This window comes from Heterocephalus glaber, unplaced genomic scaffold (assembly GCF_053883595.1).
Source record: "Heterocephalus glaber isolate CG9 unplaced genomic scaffold, H.glaber_assembly_v1.0 deba00000071, whole genome shotgun sequence".
Lineage (NCBI taxonomy): Eukaryota > Metazoa > Chordata > Mammalia > Rodentia > Bathyergidae > Heterocephalus > Heterocephalus glaber.
In genome coordinates, this window is record NW_028258137.1 from 28,825,917 (window position 1) to 28,850,212 (window position 24,296).

General features: G+C 40.9%; 1 protein-coding gene across 4 annotated transcripts in view; it reads right to left on the bottom strand.

The window, feature by feature from the left end:
• Nucleotides 1–24,296, bottom strand: part of Nup93 (nucleoporin 93) — a 138,161-nt gene that overhangs the window by 100,587 nt on the left and 13,278 nt on the right. Inside the window, exon 2 of one of the 4 annotated variants that reach the window (XM_021257019.2) lies at nucleotides 17,766–17,865. In XM_021257019.2, the coding sequence (XP_021112678.1) occupies nucleotides 17,766–17,853 (88 nt within the window). In that variant the 5' untranslated portion in view covers nucleotides 17,854–17,865. Of the gene's footprint in view, nucleotides 1–13,502; nucleotides 13,647–17,442; nucleotides 17,601–17,765; nucleotides 17,866–24,296 lie in introns of those variants that run through there. The other 3 variants (XM_004843201.4, XM_087184373.1, XM_004843202.4) reach the window with 3 other exon arrangements.

The window sequence follows — 24,296 nt, forward strand, 5'->3', positions numbered from 1 at the left end:
GAATACATGTCTTCTGGCTAACCACTTTCCCACATTATTCTAACACAACTCCGTCCTTGCTAACAAGACTTCTTTAGGTTTTGGGTTTTTTTTTTGAGATAGGGTCTCCCTAAAATGCCCAGGCTGGCCTCAAACTTGCAATTCTCCTGCCTCAGCCTCCTGAGCAGACAGTGTTAAAAAGTAGCTGGGATTATAGGTGTGTGCCACCATGCTTGGCTAAAATATTTCTTTTTTATTCATGTCCAGGTCTTCACTGACACATTCTTTAGTTTACAAGGTTTCGAGAGCAGTGTCTACTTGTACACATAACATCCAGCACATCAGATTTATTATTATACTACTACTTTAAGAAATACCATTACTACCAAAAACTATACTAATATAAATAGCAGCTGGCACCGCACCTGCCTCACAAGCACAAGGATCCTGAGTTCAATCCCCTGTACCAAAAAATAAATAAACAAATAAATAAATAAAATAGCAGCTAGCTTTTAGACCACAAATATTGTAAGCAAGATCACCCGTTTCTCCAACAACTGATTAAGAAAAGCCCTACAAAAAGTATTGCTATTTAATAAGCAATTACATTATGAATCTTAAATATACTGTATTACTCTTGCACAAAATTCTTATTGTTTGGGGGGTTTTGCCAGTACTGGGAATTGAACCCAGGGCTTTCTACACGCTAGGCAGCTCTACCACTGAGCTGTACCCCCAGCTCTCTTGCATAAGATTCTTTTTTTTCCGTACCGAGGATCGAACTCGGGATCTTGCGCTTGCGAGGCAGGCAGTGGAACCACTGAGCAAAATCCCTGGCCCCCCTTGCATAAGATTCTTGATCAACAGAATGTATATAACTCCTACTGCTAGTTATATCAACAGGTGGTAAAATTATCACCATCATTAAAAAACTGACACAGCTAAAAGATTAGGAACAAAATTATTCAATTAAAAAAAGAAAACTTTAAACAGTAATTCTTGTTGCTTATTTTCTTCTTTGTTTTAAACTCATGGCTTCTACCGTACATGTGAAATCCCACTGGTCTAGCATTACAGTTATAACACTAATGTAATATATAATTATATCTCAGCTATGAAGCACAGGTTAATGTTAAAAGGGCACTATTACTGCCATAAATCCACAGCAGGAAGATAAGGACTTTTTAAAATGAGCATTAAAGGATATTAACTTTAAAGGCAAGAGCACAAGGGTAAAACAAAAATAGCTCAGTTGGAGTAAACATAAAAACACTTTGGTATTCTTTATAAAGTTTCAAGATGACTTTAATCTTTAACAGCAACAAAAAAAGAAACCCCATATATACCATAAGTTTTAAACTAAAGTTTTAAGAAAATCATTGTAATCTTTTGACCCAATAAAATCCCCTGGCCATCTTTACCTGTGGGAGAATGGGGATGGCAGAACTAGAAAGGTATTCAGTCTCAGCCTCCTCCAGTCTAATCTAATCAGAACCTAGTGATCCTTTTAAAGTCAGTCAGATCATATTCATCCTCCACTTAAACCTCTGGAACACAGTAAAGTTCTACAAATGGGGCCCCACCTCCTCTTGTTACCCTGACTTATCTCCAGCCCTGTTCCCACTCCTTCCCTGGGCCCCAGCTGCACTGGGACACCCTTGCTGATCCCTAATGGATTAGGCACATGGCTGCCTAAACCCTTTGTGCTGCTTCCTCTGTTAGGAATTTTGCTTGCAGATTTGCTCATGGTTGATTCTCTACTTCCATTTCAACAAACTGTCACCTTTCCTTTAAGGACAAACTAGAAAATGTTACTTAAAAGTGCAACTGACCCCCACCCAGCACTTCCCCAGCTCCCTTAATGTCTGTCACCTCTGCCAGAACGTAAGCTGCAGATGAATAATGTTTTGGTCACTGACTGACTCCCAAGCTCCTGGAACAGGGCCTGGTGTACAGTAGGTATTCATTTACCTCATGAGCTGGACATGCTTTACTCTTCCATCTGTTGGGAGTCTGTCCCTCTTGAAGACTTCCTGCCCTCCTCAGCCAAATCAGCACCAATTGGCAAGCATAGACCTGAGCAAAAACATTCCCTTCTAACTACCAACTGATGCTTAACATTTCTGAGGCCACAGAGCATAAGGCAGTGACAGAATGTGGCATGAATTCAGATCACATTTGGTCCAGACTAGCGCTTTCCCTCTACAAGAAAAATCAGTGGTATGTAAAAGAAATGGCCACATTTTCACGTGAACAGAATTCCAAACCAGAAGAACAAACAGATACATATAGAAAGAATTTTCTATATAATATCAAGGTAGGAGTACAAAAGAAAATAAGTTTGTTCCACAAGTGCCTAGGAAAAAAGAAAGATGTATATAATGCCGTATCTGGGGAAAATCAGATCTGTCATACATTATAGATCACCCAGCAGAAATTAATTTTACAGCATGTTTTATTAAAGTTTCCAAATCTATATTTTGATGTAGTCATCATCTCACTTCATTAAAGTTTCCATTAGAGGTTGATTTCATAAATTTAAGGATAACTTTTATCCCTTCTACAAAATAAACATCAATTTTGCTATAAAATATAAAGGTTAATAAGCCATTATATCAATGTTGAACCAAGATACTAAAAACTGATCATGAAAATAACTTCACTAACTTTGTCCAACAGAATTAAAATGATGGGGGGTATCCCCAAATCTAAGATTTGTATTGGAAAAATCTACACATTTGGGAGCTATGGAGGAAGGAACCCGGAAGAAGTCCCACTGAGAACCCCCGGAAGCAGGATGTGGAATGGTCAATGCACCAAAACTGGGGCTGGACAGGTCAGCTGAAAGAAAAGGTCAGCAAGGACAGACTAACAGCACCAAGGAGCCTCCATGTCAGCAATGCTTCAGCCTCTGCACATGATGGGAAGGGGGGGGGGGGCTCTGGCTGCACTAAACAGTGCTTCAGAGAGCATCCCAGGGAATGAGGGCCCTGAGCAACAAACTACTCTCCCTGTGCCACTTGGCAAAGTCTTACTGAACTGCACAGGTCTCCTCAACTACACAAGAAACAGAGAGCCTTAAAATGTAGGGCAAACATCACTGTTCTTAGAAGCCTGGATTGGTTACCCTTGGGATAAAGAGACAGAAGAGGAATGAAGGAGGTTTTAAAAGGGCTGGTTTAGTTCAGTGGTTCCGCCGCCTGCCTTGCAAGTGCAAGAACCCGAGTTCAATACCAAAAAAGGGGGGGGGGTAAACTTTTTTTTAATCTGAATGCTAGTTAACAGTGTGCCCACTTTGTGAAAATTCATCAATCTCGACTCATAATTTGGGTGTTTTTCTGATTGTGGATCACACTTCAATAAAAAAAAAAATCCCTACTAAAACAAAGGAAATGACTCACTAATCTGCAGAGGCTGCAGTAGGACACCCATTCTGCTAAAAATGAAGAATTCTTTTAGTGGGAAGTTCCCATGATCTAGATTTCTTCACCACTACTAGAAGATATAAAAAAATTAGAGAAAAAAAATCAAAGACTACAGTTTTAGAGAAATAGCTTTCTAAAACTACAGTATGGGCTGGCCAGACTTCCATTTTCTTATTGCCTGCATTCACCTGTCATTCAATGTCCAACTAACATGCCCCTTTAAGGCACATCAACATTCTTAAATCAGAAAAAAATCCCCAAACTGCATATAAGGTGAAATGAACTAAATATAAACACAGAGTAAAATGTACCAAATAATTTCAGATCATACGCTATTAACATGTGAGTCTTAATTATGGAAAATATGGTCATTTTCACATTGTCAATATAACCATATTAAATATATTTAATCAAGGCAGAAAAGAGTAGATATTTAAATAAATATTCAGACTTCTAAGCAAAGCATTTGTAAACCATTTTAAATCAGTATTTTCAAAGAATGGCCCCTTCAGGATTTTGCAGATGGGCTGAATCTTAAATCTCTTATGGTATTCATGCTTACTGTATGTATTAAAATATCTATACACATGTTTTCTGGTACCAATTATTAATTCATGAGATTCTTTTACTTTTAAAGCATCAGCCACAAGTACAGTACTGTTATGGTTTGGATCTGAAATGTCCCCCAAAGCTCAAGCATACGAAGGCTTGATCTCTGCTACAGCAGATAGGGGTTTTAGAAGGTGACTGTATTACAAGGGCTCTGATCTTACCAATCAATTAACCTACTGATGGGTTCAAAGCTTAATGGGCCATTGGGAGGTGGTAGAAACTTCATGAGGTAGGGCCTGGTTGGAGGAAAGAGGTCAGTGGGGACATCTTCAAAAGATATAGTTTGTCCGTGGCCCCTTCCCTTCTCACTTCTAGGCCGCCAGGAAGTAAGCAGCTCTACCCGACCACACACTTTTATCATGATGTTCTGCCTCACTACAGGCCCAGGAACAACAGAGACAAGTGACCATGGACTGAAACCATGAACCAAAATACATCTTTCTTCCTTTACGCTGATTTTCTCTCACATACAGTATTTTGTCACAGTGACGTAAAGCTGACAAACACAAATACCTCTTAGGAGAGCTTGTGGACTTCCAAGCTGAGAAAACATTCAGTCTTTAAAGATCACTGGGTTATCCCTGAAATGGCTGTTATTCACTATTTCTCTGTTACTTCCAGGATATTCTCCAGAAGATCAGAGCCTCAGAGCTGACAGAAAATAGGAAAAGCCTCAGAGCCACCCATCCTACATCTGTCTGCCAAACCCTTGCCAAGTTACTAGTCTCCGGGGTAAGGGTCAGCAAACTTTTTCTTTAAAGGGACAGGAGATAAATTATTTTAGGCTTTGTGGTCCAGTCTCTATTGCAACTACTCAATTCTGTCATTCTAGCTTGAAAGCAGCCATAGATAATATGGAAACAATAAGCATGTCTGTGTTCCAATAAAACTTTAATCGTGAACATTAAAATTTGAATTTCATCTAATTTTCATGTGTCATAAAAATATACTTCTTTGATTTTTTTTTTGGAGTAATTTAAAGACATAAAAATCCTTCTTGGCTTATTTGGCCCATGGACCATAGTCTGCCAATCTTTGGTAGAGTATCTGAGCTGGACCTAACAAATAAATCCTGGTTCAGTGTTTACTACCTGCAATGCCCTTGGCAAAACTACCCTCCCAAGGCCCCACTAGAAAAACACTGTTACAAAGATTAAGATTAAGGCCTGTTGCTATTGCCTTTCTCTCTTTAAACTATTTAAAGAGTATATGTCAGAAAGAAAAGTATTTTGTATATGATGAAATCTGTCCTGTATATGTTCTTTTGACCTAATATACAGGATGCTGCAGGGAACTTCCTAACCTTTCTTTTTAGGCACAATCCAACGTACTAAACCTATATAAATTTGCCCTTTTCCTTACTACCCTCAAACCAAACAGTTCAGTTATCTAAAAAATACAAACAGCTGAGAAAGATAAAAGAATAAAGACAAAGCCATTTAATTTTCTTCTGTGTTAAAGAAATCTCTCTTGATTTAATGACTTGTACAGGGACAACTACTTTCCCTGCAGAATTAAAATACCCATGGTCCCCCAGGTACGATGGTTTAATAATTTTTTTACTTCACAATGGTAAAAAATTGATACGCATTCTGTAGAAATTACTTTGAATTTTGATCTTTTCCCAGCCAATGGATATGAGACACTATACCCTCCAGAGTGAGCCCAAACTCCTAGTTAGCCAATCACAAGAAACAATAACAGAGACACTACAGCGTACTGTGTTGCTAATTCAGTAAATTATATAATATAAAGTGAGTTTTCAATTTCTGATTATCAAATTTATAATGGTTTTTTTGGGACAGGCTCCATTATAGACCGAGAAATATCGATATAGTCAAATAATAATTACTGCCATTCAATGAGGAATTCTAATTTCACTGTACACCCAAGTATCATCTCTTTCAACTACAAATACCCTGCAGCCCAATCAAGTTAGATTTTCTACATTTTTTTTTTTTGGTATTGGGGAACGAACTTAGGACCTTGGGCTTGCAAGGCAGGCGGCGCCACCACTGAGCTAAATCCCCGGCTCCTCTTCACATTTTTTTGGATATTGTCAAAGGAGATTTTATATAAAGAGGTAATAACTCATGTTGCTATTTATACACTTTGCTTCAAAATTTACAACAATGTTCTTCCTTCTTTGAATTACTTTACAATTTTAATAGCAAAATATATTCAAAAATATTTCAAACAGAATGGGTAAGTAGACAACTAGATTTTGAACTCAAATACCTGGTTGGAATCCATTTTGTTCACTTATTAGCAGAAGGTGGATCAGTTTACTTAGAGATAAAGTTCAAATCTCTCCATCTCAATTTCTTCATCTACAAAAAGGAAATGATAACCTCTATGGACCATGGGTTTCCTAATACACAAAGTATTTTATAAATTCTGCTGATTTATATTATCGTAAAATCCTATTTTAGTTTTTTTCCAAAATTGCCAATTTGGCAACATTTTATCATTTAATTATGAACATCTCTGCTTCAAGAACTCTTCTCTTCTCATAAATATTTAACAATAAATTATAATTTATTTAATTACAAGTTTATATCATTCAGAAAGAACTTCTGGAAGATGAACTTTTTTAATGTATGTTGCATCATCCACTACCAAATATGGTTTTTAGTGTAAATCCGAATTTCCACAATAAAGATGACTCAAAGATATTAAGCATTTAATCTCAAACATATTTTACCCTCAAACCTCATTAATCATATTATAATATTAAAACAATAATGTTCAACATTTAAGACCAAAGACTAAGGAGAAAAGCCTAACTATGGGGTATTGAAAGTTTATAAGCATGCTTATCCAAAATGCTTGGAGCCAGAATTGATTCATATTTGGGATGTTTTACAATTTTGTAATATTTAGAATATACATGAGATAGCTTAGATACTTCTTAGATATATATTACCCCCAGCATTGGAGATCTACCCCAGAAGCATTGTACCCTTGAGCTACAACCCCAGCCTCCACCCCCACTGCCTTTTTTGAAACAGAGTTTCACTAAATTGCCAAGGCTGGCCTCTAATTTACAATCTTCCTGCTTCAACCTCACAAAAAGCTGAAATTACAGGCAGGTACCACAGTGCCCACCTCAATCTTACATGATATTTTTAATAATTCTGTACATGAAACAAAGTTTCCTGGTATAGAATTTTCCACTTAGGGAGCCATGTTGACACTTAGAAAATTTCTGATTTTGGATTAAGGATGTTCAACCTATACTGGCTCTGCTCTCCTTGCTTTCACTGTATAAACTATAGTTAGATAACAATATCAGTCCATTTTTTACTGTATCTGTCAGATACCAATTACAACCAAAAAATTTACATCTTCATAAATACTATTGTTTTAGATGACTCTGGAAGAAGAGGAAAAAGATGGTTTCTAAAAAGTTGTTTATGGGTTATTATAGTCCTATGAAACTATGTAAGAGAGAGTTAGACTTGATCATTATTCAGAAGATAAAATTTCTGAGAAAACAAAGACAATCTAACTTATCAGAAAAGACTTGGGTGATTTAATAGCAGTACTCCCTTGAACAACTCAGTGTTTACAGTAAGGAATGTAGTGTCAGTTTTCCTGATTCATAAAACATTGCTTCTATTAATTCATCTTCAATGAGAAAAAAAAAAAAGTAACCTGGTAACACAGAGAAACATAAATTATCCACAAAAGAAACTTTCAGGTAAATTCTTGGCCACTTAGGCCACTAAGGGGCATCTGGAAAGTCAGCACTGTCTACTCCAGCCTGCTTCCACCCCACATCACCCTGATCCTGGGACTGGTTCCTCATTGAATCTCAATTTCACCACTGGTGAAATGAGAGCTGTCTCCAGTGATTTCTAAGGGTCTGCTCACCAGTTAGAATCTACAGATGTGTGATATTTTTACGCAGTCTTTAAACTAACCTTATAGCTTCTTAAATGGAGCAGCCCCAGTTAACTGGTGACAGAAATGATACACAGAACCTTAGGAATGATACTGTTAGGCCCAAAAGGCCTTTGGCTCTGGCCCTGGATCTTCACCCTAAATTAGTTATTCTCAGCTGGTGATGACTTTTCCCCCTACCCCAGACACTGGACAATATCTGGAGAAATTTTTGACTGTCTTAACTTGAGGACAGGGGATGCACGCTATTGGGATTTAGAAGGAAGAGGCCAGGGATTCTGCTAAATATCTTACAGCACAGAGTCCTCAACAAAGAGTTATTTGACCTAAAATATGAATAGTTTCTAAGTTTAGAAATCCTGCTATATACCAAGGAAGGCTTCTTGTCCTCGGGGCCATGACATCAGTATTAGATACTAGAGAACCTAGAAATACACACTTTTAAAAATACAGCTCCATGGACTAAATTTCATAGGCATAATGATGAACTAAAGAAGCCAGATACCAAAAGAGAGGAAAAAGAAAAGAAGCACACTGTATGATTCCATATACAGGGATACATGGATCTTAAAAATAGGAAAAACTGGGCCAGGGATTTAGCTCAGTGGTGCCCCTGCCTGCCTCACAAGCACAAGGTCCTGAGTTCAATCCCCAGTTCAATCCCCAGTACCAAAAAAAAAAGGAAAAACTAATCTACGACACTAGAAATAAGAATACTAGTTACCTTTAGGAGTGTGAAGGAGTACTGATTGGGAAAAGGGACAGGAGAGCTTTCTAGGTACTGTGGACTGAACTGTATTCCCTCAAAATATTTTTGAAGCCTTACCCCAATTTGGTGGTACTCAGAGCAAGCAGAGAGAGAGATCAAGGGAGGAGCCAGGAGGGAGCAGCCCTCAGGCCACTCCCCCAGTGACGCATCTCTTTTGAGTGGGCTCCAAAAGCAAGTCAGTAATCCAATGGAACCTTCAAAAACCCCATCCACGAGCACAAAAGGCCTTGTAGGGACATCTAGATACAAACCATCACATTCCATCCCAGCCCCTGGCATTTCCTTCTACAAAATGCATTTAGTCTGTCTCTAGAGTCGCCAAAGTCCTAACAGGTTTAGCAGTGCTGAAAAGTCCAAGACCAAGTCCAAAGGGTCCTCTAAGATTTAGAGCTAATTCTCAGCTGGGAATCCCTGTACAAATTAGAAAGTTAAACACTGCCAACAAACAGTGGCACAGAATAAACATTTCCATTCCAAAAGGGAAGAACAGGGGAACAGAAACCAAGAACCCAGCAGGACAAACATTAATTCCTGTAGGTCCATGTCCAGCACGAAGGGGAAGGTATTGCAAGATGTGAACTCCAAAGGGCTTGGGCAGCCCCATCCCATCAACACTGCCAATGGTTGGAACCCTCTTGGATTCTCCCTTGGGCTGGCACTGCTCATTCCTTGAGGCTGTGGAAGGACATCTAGATACAAACCACAATAGTGCCCTTACAAGGAGACACACCAGAGTGCTTACAGTACCCCACCTAGTGCATAAGATGAAGGAAAGGCCATGTGAGCACAATGAGCAGCAAGACACAGCCAGATACAAGCCAGAAAGGCAGCTCTCAGCACAGCCCAACTTACCTCAGACCTTTAGCCTCCAAAACTGTGAGAAAATAAATTTCTGCTGTTAAACAACCCATCTATTTTGTTATGGTAGCCTGAGCTCACAAAAATGCTGGATATTTGAAATGTTCCAAGTCTCAATATAAATAGTGGTCATATGAGTGAATACTTACATAAAAATTCATTGAGCTGCACACTTAAACGTTTGTTAACTGGGCCAGGGATGTAGCTCAGTGGTGCCGCCACCTGCCTCGCAAGCGCAAGGGCCGGAGTTCCATCCCCAGTACCGAAACAAAGTTTGTTAACAGATAATTTTTAGAAGGCATAGGAAGATACATAACATTAACATAGCAAGAAAACAAGGAGATACAATTTGAGAACAATCAAGTTAAGTATTCCTCCTTATCCAAACCAAGGATACTCCCTAACAAAAACCCTGAAACCAGATTCTATTGATTCAGAAAACATAATCCTCGTTCTCCAAACATATCAAAGCTCTTATTAACTGAACAAACTTAAGCAGAGGATACTTACATTCTGGCAATGACCTGTAACCGTGGCTTTCATCCCCCTCATTATCACACAAGGCCAGGTCTCTGTTCCTTTAAGCTTGAATCCTACGGAGATGCTCCCTCCTCTGGCCCCTCCACTCCACAACACCCAGTTCTTTGCAGCCACCACAATCTTTCCAACATCACTTTCTTTATGAATCACTGAGCTAAATCCCCGGCCTGAGATACTACTTTTGATCCTGTGTACTAGTCACCTGATTTACTGTTTCTGACCATCCTTGTACATTTCCTGCTCTGTACTCTTGCTCATGCCATTTTTCCTATAAACATCTCCCCAAGCTTCCACCGTATCCAAGTCCTAGCCAGATCTTTTACTTATTAGTTGGGTGGCTTGGGGCACGTAATTATTCTCTCTGAGCTTCTCTGTAAAATGGAAAAATACCTACTTCCCTCCCATGCCACACAGTAACCTTCAATAAATATTAGCTGTTTTTATTACTACCAATTCAAGTCTCATCAACAACTATTGTTTAGATATGGTTTAAGTATGTCTCCAAGAGTTCATGTGTTGGAAACTCTCCCCCAGTGTGGGGATGTTAAGAGGTACTGGGGCCCTAGTGGGAGGCCCTTCCAACTCTCTGGCTTCCTGTCTTATCATCTGATCTCTCCATCTTTCACGGGCTCCCAGGGCTCCCACCATGGTGCCATACACAAGGCCACAACACAACAAAGTGTTGAATCAATGAGGGGCTGCCTGATTTTTGGACATTCTGTCTCCAGAGCTAAAGAAACCTCTTCTTTCATAAAGTACTCAATCCTTGGTATTTCTTTTTTTTTTTTTTTTTTTTTTTTGGTACCAGGAATCAAACTCGGGTCCTTGAGCTTGCAAGGCAGGCAGCAGAGCCACTGAGCTAAATCCCCAGCCCTTGGTATTTCATTATAGTTACCCAAAATGGAAGAATACACTTACCAAATGATTTTACTCCAGACCATCCTATTAAAATTCCCCTCACTGAGGGCCGGAGATTTAGCTCAGTGGTTCCATTGCCTGCCTCACAAGCGGAAGGTCCCGAGTTCGATCCCTGGTACCAAAAAAAAAAAAAAAATTCCCCTCACTGGGCCAGGGATTTAGCTTTGTGCCGCAAGCACAAGGTCCTGAGTTCAATCCCCAGCACAAAAAAAAATTTTAATTAAAAAAATAAAATTCCCCCCACCTAAACTCCTTTCTACTCCATTCATTTCAGCAGTGGGAAATTTCTTATCAATGGCAGTGGGAGTAACATAACAGCCATCATCTCCTGAGCTCTGGCTATGGGTGAGTGCCTGCCATTAGCTCTATTTGTATAATCTAAAGTCACCCTCAAGGCAACCCTCTGGTGTCCAAACCTGCTCTATTCCCTGTCTTCCTCATCTCAGTACATGCTACCTTCACATTCCAAGTTGCTCAAGCATAGTCACTGACCTCTTTTTATCTTTCATATTTCATTACATTATTGTCTCATCCACCACTATTGCTCTGGTCCAAAGCACTCACATGTATATCACGGGGAAAAACAACCTCCTTGCTGGTATTCCTGTTCCTATCTTGTCCTCTTTCTCCTTCCCCATCTGTTCTTTGCACAGCAGTGGAAATGAGTCGTTGAAAAGACTGGACCCTTCAGTAGCTCCCATCACTCAGACTAAAATCTAATGTCCTTACCTTGTATTGTGAAGCCTCCATAATCTGTGCCCTGCCCCAACCCCTTGTTACCACTTGTCCCTGTGACTGCCTGCTTCAGCCACAGCCCCTGGCTCTTCAAATATTCTAAATACTTCCTCAGAGTATCTACAAAGGTGAATATCACTTGATCTTATTCTTCTTCTTTTTTTTTTTTTGGTACTGGGGATCGAACTTGGGACCTTGTGCTTTGAAGGCAGGTGGAGGAACCACTGAGCTAAATCCCCCGCCCTCACTTGATCTTAGCCAAAAAGCCAAGAAGTGCCAAGAAGCGAATACAATGGTGAATATCGACAATGCTCACACCCTTACTTCATTCAGCTCTGGTTCACAGATCTTTTTAAAGAAGCTTCATAGAACACCCCAACTAAAGCAGTCCCACTATCCATTCTGTTACACTTTCCTTTTTTCTCCTCAGAAGCCCTTGTCAATGCTGTGCTTCATAGGTCCATTTGTTTATTCATTTAGCACCTGTCTCCAGGCAGACATAAGCTCCTTGAATCTGGGAATTTTGTCTGGTTTGTCCATCGCAGCATTCTGAGTACACTGAACAAATAATACCTAGCACACCACTGACGCTCCATAAATATTTGTTAAATGAAGAAAGGAAGATGGTCAGTAGACATTTTTAGAAAGGTTTGAGTAAGGTTACTCGGGTAGTTAGCATGAGCACTGAGGATTTAGCTACTATTTGAGGGCATTAGTAGAGTTACAAAAAGTGTAAAGCTACAAAACATTTCAAAATTTAGGCTATTTGGGAGAGAAAGAATATAGTTATTAACAGACCTTATTATAAGAAAAACAAATTAACTAGGAGGGCTCCCATCTATCAAAACAACTATGATTCCCATATCTCTTTGTCTAGCCCAATTCTTTCTCTGAACCAATATTTCCAACTATTCATCTGACATCTATACCTGGCTGAATAATGGATGCTTCAAATCACACATGTCCCAAACCAAACTCATTACTTCTCTCTCAGCCATTAACACCACCATTTCCTCCTGGGTTCCTCATCTGTATTGGTATAACAATTCACAGGCAATTCAGGCAGAAACCACCTTCCAATGAGGACCACTCAGGTCCCCTTCCAATTCTCCAACATCCAGCCGTTCTCCAGGTCTACTTCTGAAATCAAAGTCACACCCTCATCTCTTGCCTCTGCTCTGACACTTTTGCTTTTCTACAGGCTACATCAACAGTCTAAGCTTTCTTGCTCCTCTGACCCATTCTCCCCATGGCCAGAGAGGTCTTTCTGAAATTTCCCACTGCCTTACCCCATCCCATCCGGGGGCACCTTCCATCCTCTACAGACAGGAGTGCTCATGCATTGGGCACAGCTACACAGGGTGCCCTCCACAAAACATACAGTCACCCACCTTCCTCCACTATGCCTAGCAATTCTTTATTCTTTGAGGTGCCTCATGCGTTTCTTCCCCTTACACTCCAGTGTGCAAACTCTGTTATAACATAATACGCACCCTGTCACGTGGGGAATTAATATATATTTTCTAAAGTCAGCTGGCACAATTTCACTGCCTCACTACTCTGAACTTTCCATATTCTTTTTCCCTAGTGGACTAATTATGATAATTTCTTCCCATATACAGCATGTCTTCCTGTCTACAAGGCAAATTTCTATAAAGTCCACAGATGCTCAATTCTGAATCCTCAGCCACTAAATCTGGAACATAATAGGAACTTAATTAAAGTGACCCATTCCCTGTACACATCTTGAGCCCTCTTACCTTTACATCTTTGCTCTGACCAATCCTAGGCACATCTGTCTCCCTCTACCTTGTTTTTTACTTCAGTTCATTAAGAGCAGGTTCAGGCACTGAAGCTCACCACACCTCCAACTACTCACATCTCAAGGTCATTGCATTTGCTGTCTGCCTGCCAGAAATTCTCTCTAACAGTCCTAGGACTTGCTCTCTCCTTTCAATCAGGTCAATGTTCAAATATCCCTATCCTGACATGTGGATCAAGTGGATGCAGAAACAACCCCAGGCATGTTCAGCTATCTAATTCTCATTTTCGACAAAGGGTACAAAATACCTATGCTGGAGAAAAAGATAGCCTCTTTAACAAATGGTACTGCGGAAACTGGCTACCCAACTGCAGAAAGCTGAATTTAGACCCACATATCTCATTATGTACTAAACTAAAATCAAAGTGGATCAAAGGTCTAAATGTTAAAATAGAAACAACCTGCTGGAAAATAAAATAAAACAGGTAAAACTCTTGAAGAAGGTAGGTATGGTGGCACACACTTGTAATGCCAGCACTTGAGAGACTGAGGCAAGAGGACTGCCACAAGTCTGAGGCCATCCTGGATTACACAGTAAGTTCAAGGTCAGCCTAAACTGCATAGCAAGACCACATCTCAAAACAACAACAACAAACCCAAACACTCTTGAAGGCACAGGTTCTGTCTAAACAGAACCTCAATTGCACAAGAAATAACATCAGGAATCAACAAATGGACCATATCAAAAAGCTCCTGCACAGCAAACAACCAACAGAATAAAGAGACAACCTAGAGAATGGAACAGAATTTTTGCCAGCTGTTCCTTGGGAAGAGGACTAATAGCTAGACTATACAGTATAAAGAACTTTAAAAAATTAGACCCCTCAAAATAAAAGACCCAATCATAGCCAGTCTTGGTGGCACATGCCTGTAATCCTAGCACCCAAAGGGCTGAGGCAGATCACTGCAAGTTTGAGACCAGCCTGAGCTAAATAATGAGGTTCAAGGTCAGCCTGAAACTACAGTGAGACTCTGTCTCAAAAAGCCAATAAATAAATAAATAACTCAATCAAAAAACGGGCAACTGAAATGGATAGACATTTCTCACAAGTATAAATGGCCAATAAATACATTTTTTTCAATAAATACATTTTTAAAATGTTCAACATCTCTAGCCATTAGAGAAATGAAGCCAGGCATGGTAGCACACACCTGTGATCCCAGCACTCTAGAGGCTGAGGCAAGAGGATCACTGTGATTTCAAGGCCAGCCTGGGCTACATATTAAGTCCAAGGCCACCCTTAACTACTATATAGTGAGACCCTGTCTCATAAAACCACACATGCACACACACACACAAACAAAAACAAAGAGAGACAGAGAAATGCAAATTAAAACATACTGAGACTACATCTTACTCCAGAAAGAGTGGCTATCATCAAAAATCAAACAATAACAAATGCTAGTGAGGCCTGGAGCAAGAAGGGGCTGTTCTACATTATTGGTGGCAATGTAAACTGATATAACCACTTTGGAAATTAGTATGGAGATTCCTCAAAAAACTAAAAACAGAATTTCCATTTCTATGTATCTCCCTGAAGTAAAGACATTATATGATACATGTATATCCATGTTTATAGCAGCATAATAAATCTTGGAAGCAGCCTTTATGTTCATCAATACATGAATGGATAAAGGAAATTTAGTATTTATATATAATGGAGTACTACTCTGCAATAAAGAACAAACCTGAGTCATTTGTAGGAAAATGGATGCACCTTGAGACCATAATGTTAAGTGAAATAAATGAGACACACAGGATTAATAGTGCATGGTTCCTCTTACAAGAGAAACTTAAAATGTAAAGAGCAAAATAAAAGACAGATAATAGAAAGTAGGTAGATCTTTTGCAAAAGGGAAGAAGACCAGGAAGGGGGGGGGGGGTGTCAGTGAAAAAGAATTGCAAGAGACAAGGATAGGGTTGACAGAATGTACCAACTCCCCACAGGAATGCAATCATTATGTACCACAAACGTGTACCAATAAAAATCAAAACAATTTTTAAAAGCTCAAATAGCCCTATCATCCTTTTAAAACAGCTGATACCACATTTTATATGTGTGTGTTTATTGCTCTGGTGTTGTCCATAGGAACATCTCTTCAATGAGGACAGGCCTGTCTCATTCAATAATGAATTTCCAAGCCTACAACAGTGCCAGGAACACTCATTCCTATTTAGTGAGCAACTACTTGTGCCAGGCCTAGGAGCTGCACGTATGTCACAGAATGAAACATTTAAAAATACTCCTGCTCATATTCAGAGGGGAAAGACAAACGATACCAAGATAAATAAAATGTAAGTGCAAAGGACTAAAGCAATGAAGACAGGAAGTGAGCAAAGGCTCACTAAAAACCTGAAAGTGAGAGAGCAAGCAACATGGATATTGAACTGCAAGCACAAAGGCCCTGAACCAAAGCATATCTGACAGCAGAAGGGGAGGACAGCAGTAACTGATACAGTCATAGCAAATCAGATTATATAAACCTATATAGCACACTGTTACTAAGATGGGGAACCACTGGAAGATTTTTAAAGGAGAAAATATGATCTGATGATGTGTGTTTTAAAAGACTGCTTTAGGGCCAGGGATGTAGCTCAGTGTAGCCTGCCTGGCAAGCGAAAGGTCCTGAGTTCAATCCCCAGTACCGAGGAGAAAAAAAAAGATTGCTTTGCTGCTATGCCAAGGTGGAAGCAAGGGCGAACAGATAGGAAACTATTTCAATAATCCAGGTGTAGGCGGTGGTGACTTGGCTCAGGGTAGAAAGCACTGGATGTGGACTTGAGAGCAGTGAAGGACAATTCAAAGATTATTGGCCAAACCTTTTCATATTATTGAGACGAGAAAAATAGTAATGGTGTGAGGAGGAGCTTGAGTAAAGAGATGAGAGGGAGCTTGCTAGTGCTATATTCAGTTTGAACCCCAAATCCACCATCTCGGTGGAGATACTAAGTCCACAGATAGATAAAGGTCAAGAAGAGGCCTAGGCTGGAAATATGGGATGTTAGGTTGCCAAAGCTCAATGAGATCACCAAGAGTAAAAAAATCAAAATTAAAACAAAAAACACCGCACATTGGTGAATGAATAAAGTATCTATTCTCCCATGCCCTCCAGAGTAGGATAGACACCTTGGCAAAAAAAAAAAAAAAAAAAAAAACCCGCAAAAAACAATAAAGCAAAAAGCTTCCCTCTCCCAGCAGATGAGCAAATTCGGAGCAGTGAGTCATTCAAACTTTGACCAAACACCCATGGGGTCAACCCACAGTTTTGGTAAAAGGGACCTCAGCACACTTGGGCCTCGCCTTTACAGAGGACAGAAAGCAGAGTGAGCTCCCAGAAAGGTGAGCTCCAACCTTTAGAGTTCCAACCATTAGCGTCCCCTTGGACGTTAGTGCAGAAGACAACCACAGGGCTGACAGGGGCTCAGGGGGTCGTATTCCCGCGGCCCAAAGAACCCTACCCTCGGCGGGTAAAAGGCTCCCCCAGAGAGGGCGGGACACGAGAGGGGCTTGCGGGTGTGGTCAGGTAAGCACTGAAGCTTTCACCAAGGATGGTGGGGGTGAGTGGAGGTAGGGGCGTGGCGCGCCGCGGCACAGCGATACGCTGGGGTGGGAGGAGTCGGGGGGCCAAGACACTGCACTGACAAACACGACACTCGGAAGACCGGAAGACGCAGCCCGTCACTGTAAGGCGGGCGGCTGGATAACACCTTCGGTTGCCGGCGTCAGGCGTGCCCGGCTGCCATAAGGAGAACCAGAAGTGTGAGCCACATGGCTCCAAGAATGGGGCCGGAACTCCGCCTCGCCTCGAGGTCTCGAGTCTAAGGACAAGCCCCAGATCTGAAAGACGCGACGGTGACCAGAAACACACACGCTTACCTAGCCCTAGAACCGTACCCGCTGCCCAGGTACCGGCTTGAGAACTGGGCCGCCGCTTCTCGCGCCGCTCGCCCGCGCTTCCTGATTGGTCGAAGCGGGCCGCTCCCAGAAGCCCCCGCGCGACACGCCACCAAATTAACTTTATGGAGACCAGTGGGGGAAGGACAAGGACAAGGGCGGGGCCTGAGGCGGGGCAGGAGGCTGGGCTGTCAATCCCTGCAACAGGAGGCTACCGCCCTTACCCCGCCCCCTTGGTTAGAGTTGACGCTGCAGCAAGGAAGCAAGCGATTCCACAGTCCCAGGTGGGTAAGGAGATTTCTTACCCCTTCCTGAGCACCATCCTAGTTCCAGGCCTGATTCTAGGCGCTGCAGACACAGTGTCGTCACGACAAAGGAGATCCCTGATGTCATGGAATTCCCTGGCTGGAGGAGAAACAAAATAACAATAAATAACTACAGTTTGTAAGGAGACCTATGAAGAAGAAAGCAGAGTGATGGGAGAATGTTTGGGTGGCTAGGGACCTCTTTGAGGAGGTGAGAGCCAGGCTGAAATTAAAGATTGAGAAAGGGTCGGATTTACTAACTCCTGGCTGTGGCGCATTACATACAGAGGGACCAAGAGTGAAGGCTGAGAGGAAATAAGCATGCCATTTGGAGAACAGAAAGACGAGACCATCGCTGGAAGTCAGTGAGAGAGGACAGGTGAGGTAACTCACAGTGAACTAGGGCCAAACTTGGCAAGTCCTTTAGGCTATGGCCAGAAAGTTGAAGTTATTCTTTACTGCAAATGGAAAGCCACAATAGTGAGCTCACTCACATTTGCAAAAGATCCTCCTCCTGCTCTGGGTAGAGAATGGAGTGTAGGCAAGACAGACGGTCTAGGAGAGAACAGCTTTGTCCAGTACATAAAGGTGTTGGGACTAAGCTTTGTGGCGTGTCCACTCATGCAAAATGCATTAATGCTCACAACGTACCACAGAAGAGTAAGGCCCAGTCCTCATGACCCAGTGTGAATGCAAGAATCCAAACAGTTTGTAATACTATTTAATACTATGCAAGGCTGCTAAGGGAACTTAATCTAGTCTAAAAGGTTAGAAGTCAGAGAGGCCTTCCTGGAAGAAGTGAAACTTTAACTAAACCCTAAGGGCTAGTAGGACTTAGGCTGTCAAAAGACCAAAGGGAGATTTTTTTCCTGGTCTAGGGAAAGCAGTAAGCAGTGGCAGAGAAAAGAGATACTGCTTTCCCCACTCTCACTGCCCTCATTCTCTCACCTCTAATAGATCCTCTCCTTGGCCAAAATATAGACAAATTCTGGGTCCTTTTCTCTACTAGGCCCCAACCTTGGCCTATAAAGAACAAATTACTGACTTAGTTTCTAACCACTCAAAGCCACATCCCTAGGATGTCCATAACCTTCTTAAAATGCCTGCCTCAAAAAACAGCTGTCTAGGGGCCAAGGATTTAGCTCAGTGGTTCTGCCACCTGCCTCGCAAGCAAAAGGTCCCAAGTATGATCCCCGGTACCAAAAAACCCAGAAAAAAACCCAGCTCTCTCTAAACAATTTACTAGATGGGTGGAGTGGCCCAAGCTAGTAATCCCACATACTCAGGGGATGAAGCAAGAGGATCACAAGTTCAAGGCCAGCCTAGGAAATTCAGCAAGACCTTGTCTCAAAATAAAAAGGGCTGGGGATTTAGCTGAGTAGTAGAATGCTTGCCTAGCGTGTACATGGCCCTGGGTTCAATCCCTAGCACATAGAAAGAAAAGAGAAGAGAAGGGAAGGGAAGGGAAGAAGGGAAGGGAAGGGAGGAGAGGGGAGGGGAGGGAAGAAATTAATTTACTCTTTGTTCCAGCCAGGATCTGAGGAGAGGGTCCCTGTCTCCCAGCCTCAATGGGAGAGCAGGAGGCTAATTTCAATAAGCACCACTTCATAGCCTAAATGGGTTTCACATGGGCCATCTCCCTTTCTTGCTTTTTGTAACCTTTCACTTCCCTGAGTGTGCTGAGCCTCCATTCACTCTTTCCTCAGTCCCCTATTATCCATTTAAAATGCCCATTGACCTGGGTACGAATCGAAGTTGAGTTCAGTTCATACTGGACTCCCTTTCCTATTGTAATAGTATGTTACTGATTAAAATTCTGTCTTTAGCACTTTAACAGTATCTTAGTCTGTTCAGGCTCCTATAACAAACTACCATAGTTGGGTGACATATATGCAGAAATTTATTTCTCACAGTCCTGGAACCTGGGAAGTTCTAATCAAAGTGCTTGTGAATTCAGTGACTGGTGAGAGCCTGCTTCTTGGTTTGTAGACACCTGCTTTCTTGCTATCACCTCACATGGCAGAAAGGGTGAGGGAGCTCTCCAGTGTCTCTTTTATAAGGGCACTAAGTCTATTCGTTAGGCCTCCACTCTCAAGACCTAATAACCTACCAAAGGTTCTGCCTAATATTATCTAATATTATCACCTGGTGGGGGGGTAAGATTGCAACATATAAGTTTGGGGGGGGACAAAAACATTCAGTCTATAACAACTACTGTCCATTTTTATTTTGTTTTATTTTATTTTTGTGTTTGATGCTAGGGACTGAACCCAGGGCCTTTTGCATACTAAGCATACACTCTACAACTGAAACACATCCTCAGCCCTAGGCTTTATTTTTAGCACCTCATACCACCATATTGGGGTTCTCTAAAATGATCAGTGCTGATTAACAGTATGTATGATGGCCTTGTCCTCAAGCTACTAATATGTATCCAGATCCTGCTGTGATCAGAAAATATCTAGAAAGATAGTAGAATCTTGCATCTAAATGACATTTCATACTTTTACCTTCCTTTTTTTATGAAAAGAAGAATTTTTGATGACATAGATAAATGAACATTGCTACATGAAAATCAGTATTTACCCTGTAAAGCTGAATCTTTACATCTTGTAAAACCCAGCATGTCCACTCCTAGATACATGCCCAAGAGAGACTCTTACATGTGTGCATTAGGAGAAATGTGAAAGAATCTTCATAACAGCACAGTTCATAATTTCACAATACAAAAAAGGGAAACAAGCCAAGTCACTAATAATAACACAAAAGATAAATCATGAGATACTACACAATGCAACATGACATTGCAGTAAAAAACAAAACAAAACTGAGTATGCTACACTACAAACAACATGTATGAAACATTAGTGGATGTAACAGGATATTAAAATGATAATATAGTGTGAACTCAATGTCTAATAGTTTTAAAAATGAATAAAACTAAATAATATTTATGTATAGATACATTCATAATAAGAGGAAATTTCAGATTGTGATTATCTCTAAGAGTGATAAGAAGTGATATGGGAGGACCACCTGGGAAAATAGAAGTGTTTTTTGTTGTTGTTGGTACCAGCGATCAAACTCAGGACCTTGTGCTTTCGAGGCAGGCACGGTGTCACCAAGCTAAATCCCTGGCCCTATGCATAGGAACACTTTTGTATGTATCAAATAATATTTTTAAATAATATAGAAAAATTTCCAAAAATGAAAAATATGAATAGGGCCTGGGATTTAGCTCAGTGGCACCGCACCTGCCTCACAAGCTCGAGGTCCTGAGTTTGATCTCCAGTACAAAAAAAAAAAAAAATGAAAGAAAGAAAAATATAGAACAATATAGCTATAATTTCAACTGTTAAAAAACACATGAAAGCCTGGATTTAGCTCAGTGGTTTTGCCACCTGCTGCACAAGTGCAAGGACGGGAGTTCAATCCTTGGTACCAAAAAAAAAAAAAGCACATGAAAGATATAGAATTGCTAAAGTAGTGTTGGTGTCTCTCCTAGGCAGCAGAACCAGTGAGTGCTTAAAAGATAGTGTTTTTTTCAAAGTTTCTGCAATGAAATTAACATGCATAACTTCCATAATCAGATGAAATACACTAAAACTTGGTATGGTACTTAGGATGGGGTTTCAACTTGATTGGCTTTGGCATGCGCTCCTCAGATTGATGGAGCACACTGCCAGGTATGCCTGGGTGTATCAGGGAGGCATGGCCTTGGGATCTATGTCTGGTCTCTCACCCCTTCCCCTCTGGTCCTCTTCCACTGGTCTGTTTCCTGGCAACCATGAACTAACTGTCTTTGCTCTCTGTGCCCTTCCACCATGATGTCCCTACCTTGGAGCCATCCAATCTTAGACTGAACCCTGAGCAGATTAAACCTTCTCTCCAATAAGTGTGGGTGTCGGGTATTGTGTCCAGCAATGGGAAAGCTGACTAATCCAGTTGGTTTATTTGCTTTGTTTTGTTTGCATAAGAATTAAAACAAACATAAGCTTCCCAATATTTACCCAGGTACATAATCCAAAGAATTGTCTTTGAGAGATTAGAACTCACCTCCAACCCCATTCCTTGAACTGTGTTCTTGTCCATATGCCACAAAGACAGGAATTTCTTTTTCCTGATGGCAAGGACTGCATCAAAGCAATTTCTGGAGCAGTTTCTAACTGTCTATTAACTATATAGTTTAGAAGAGTTTCTTGAACATCCTTTTCTTTTCTTTGAGACAAGTTTTAGGATTACAGGCATGCACCACTACACCTGGCTTAAACATCATTTTCAACTGAGCTCAGAATCTTCCAAGTGGCTTTGTCTCAGGATTGTTCTGAGATAAGCTCAGGGTCCCTGTCAGACCTCATATTCTCCCTGAATTTAGCAATTGCATGTTCTTTCTTACTTAAAAGGGAGCTTTTCGGTGACAGGGTCCTTTCTCCCATTTCACCTTAGTGGTTAACGAACCCTTTTGTCAAAGGAAGTCTTTGGTGGATCCCACGTATGAAACAGATTTTGCATGCATTGTGTACATCCCAAGTATATAGTGTTACATTTTTTGTTTGTATGATCATATCAAACAAATGCAAGCCCCTGGACTCTTGTCTGATGACTTGTAGTGCTGTCAGACATTCCCAGTCTTCATTTTAACTCATTAAGTACATGGACTGTGTATTTAATCCACTAGACTGTACTACCAGACAGTGAGTCTCTTGTGAATATTTACTATTCAGCACTCTGACTCCTTTCCTGCCCCTACTCTTTGTGTTTTGATTGGTGGCTTGTGATTCAGGCCTACTCAATCAGAGCACAGTAGTGCTCTTCCCACAGTGGCTAGTCTAGGGATGGGTTTGTGACCCAGGTAGGTCTAGGAAATACACTCAGGGCTGGGGATGTATCTCAGTGGTAAAGTGCTTACCTAGAATGTGTGAGGCCCTGGGTTTGATCCTCAACATCTGAAAAGAAAAGTCACTCCCAAGGTGTTAGGTTCAAGCAGTTCTCCTTACCAGTGCAATTAGAACTGTGAAGTTGTTTTTGTAGAATTGCCTGAAATTAACCTTTTACAGGTTTGTTTAATTGTTCATCAGCCATGTGGGAAAAACCTGCATGAGAAGAAAGCCAATACAGAAGAAAGCACTATAGTAATCCATAGAACCAGTGCAATTCTAGTCAAACCTTATCAAATTCTGTAATGCAAACTTATCCAAAACTGAAACTTATCTGAAAATGCAAAAGACCATGAATGTTCCTTGTAGTTTTTTGTTTGTTTGTTTTTTGGGGCAGGGTCTCCCTTTGTAGTTCAGGCTGGCCCTGAACTCACTATGTAGCCCAGGCTGGCCTCGAACTCAAGATGATTCTCCTGCCTCAGCCTCCCAAGTGCTGGGATTACAGGTGTGCACCACCACACCTGGCTCTGTAATTTTTGTTTTTTATGGTACTGGATATTGAACTCAGGGCTCCCACACTGAGCTACATCCCCAGCCCTTTTTCTAAATTTTTTGTTTGAGACAGGGTCTCACTAAATTAGTATGTTCTGCAGGCTGAGCTCCAATTTGCAGTCCTCCTGCCTCATCCTCCCAGAGTACTGGTATTACTGGCATGGGCCACCATGCCTAGGACCTTGTAGACATTCTTAAAGAATAAAAACAAGGGCCCGGGATTTAGCTCAGTGGTTCCGGCGCCTGCCTCACAAGCACAGGGTCCCAAGTTTGATCCCTGGTACCAACAAAAAAGAAAAAAACCAACAAAAAATAAAATAAGAATAAAAACAAGCCAGGCATGGTGGTACACAAGACTGGGTCCCACCTGGGCAATTTAGTGACTTAGTGAGACCTGTCTCAAAAGCTAAGAAAAGGGCTGGGGATATAGCTCAGTGTGAAGCCCCTGGGTTCAACCTCCACTGCCACCAAAAGAAAGAAAAGAGGGCTGGGGATTTAGCTCAGTGGTTCTGGCGCCTGCCTTGCAAGCGCAAGGTCCTGAGTTCAATCCTTGGTACCAAAAAAAAAAAAAAAGGAAGGAAAAGAAAGAGAAAAACAAAGTGCAAGGGGGAATTGTACCTCAAGATATCAAGATTCACTTAAAGCTGTAGTAATTTTGAAAGGATAATATTGGTACATGACAGATAAATAAAACAATGAAACACAATAGAGAGTTCAGAAACAGATTTATATAATTAGCTCAGAAAAACTCGGGGAGAAAGGTGAAACTTTTAGCACTATTAAATCTACTGGCTTTGCAGAAAGAAGTCATTTCTGCTTCAAACCATATACTGAAAATGAATTCCATATGAATGATAGATCTGAATGTAAAAGAAAGTATAATAAAGCTTATAAATGATAAGATCATAGAATTCATGATCTAGAGATTCTGAGACTGTCAAACCTTTCTTAAATAAAATATAATAACCATGAACCATTGTCTTAGTTACTTTTCTCATTGCTGAGACAAAATACCTGACACCCAAAGTTAAAGGGGGAAAAGTTTTTTTCACCCACAATTTGTAGAGGTTTCAGTTCATAATCAGCTGGCTCCAAGGCAGGG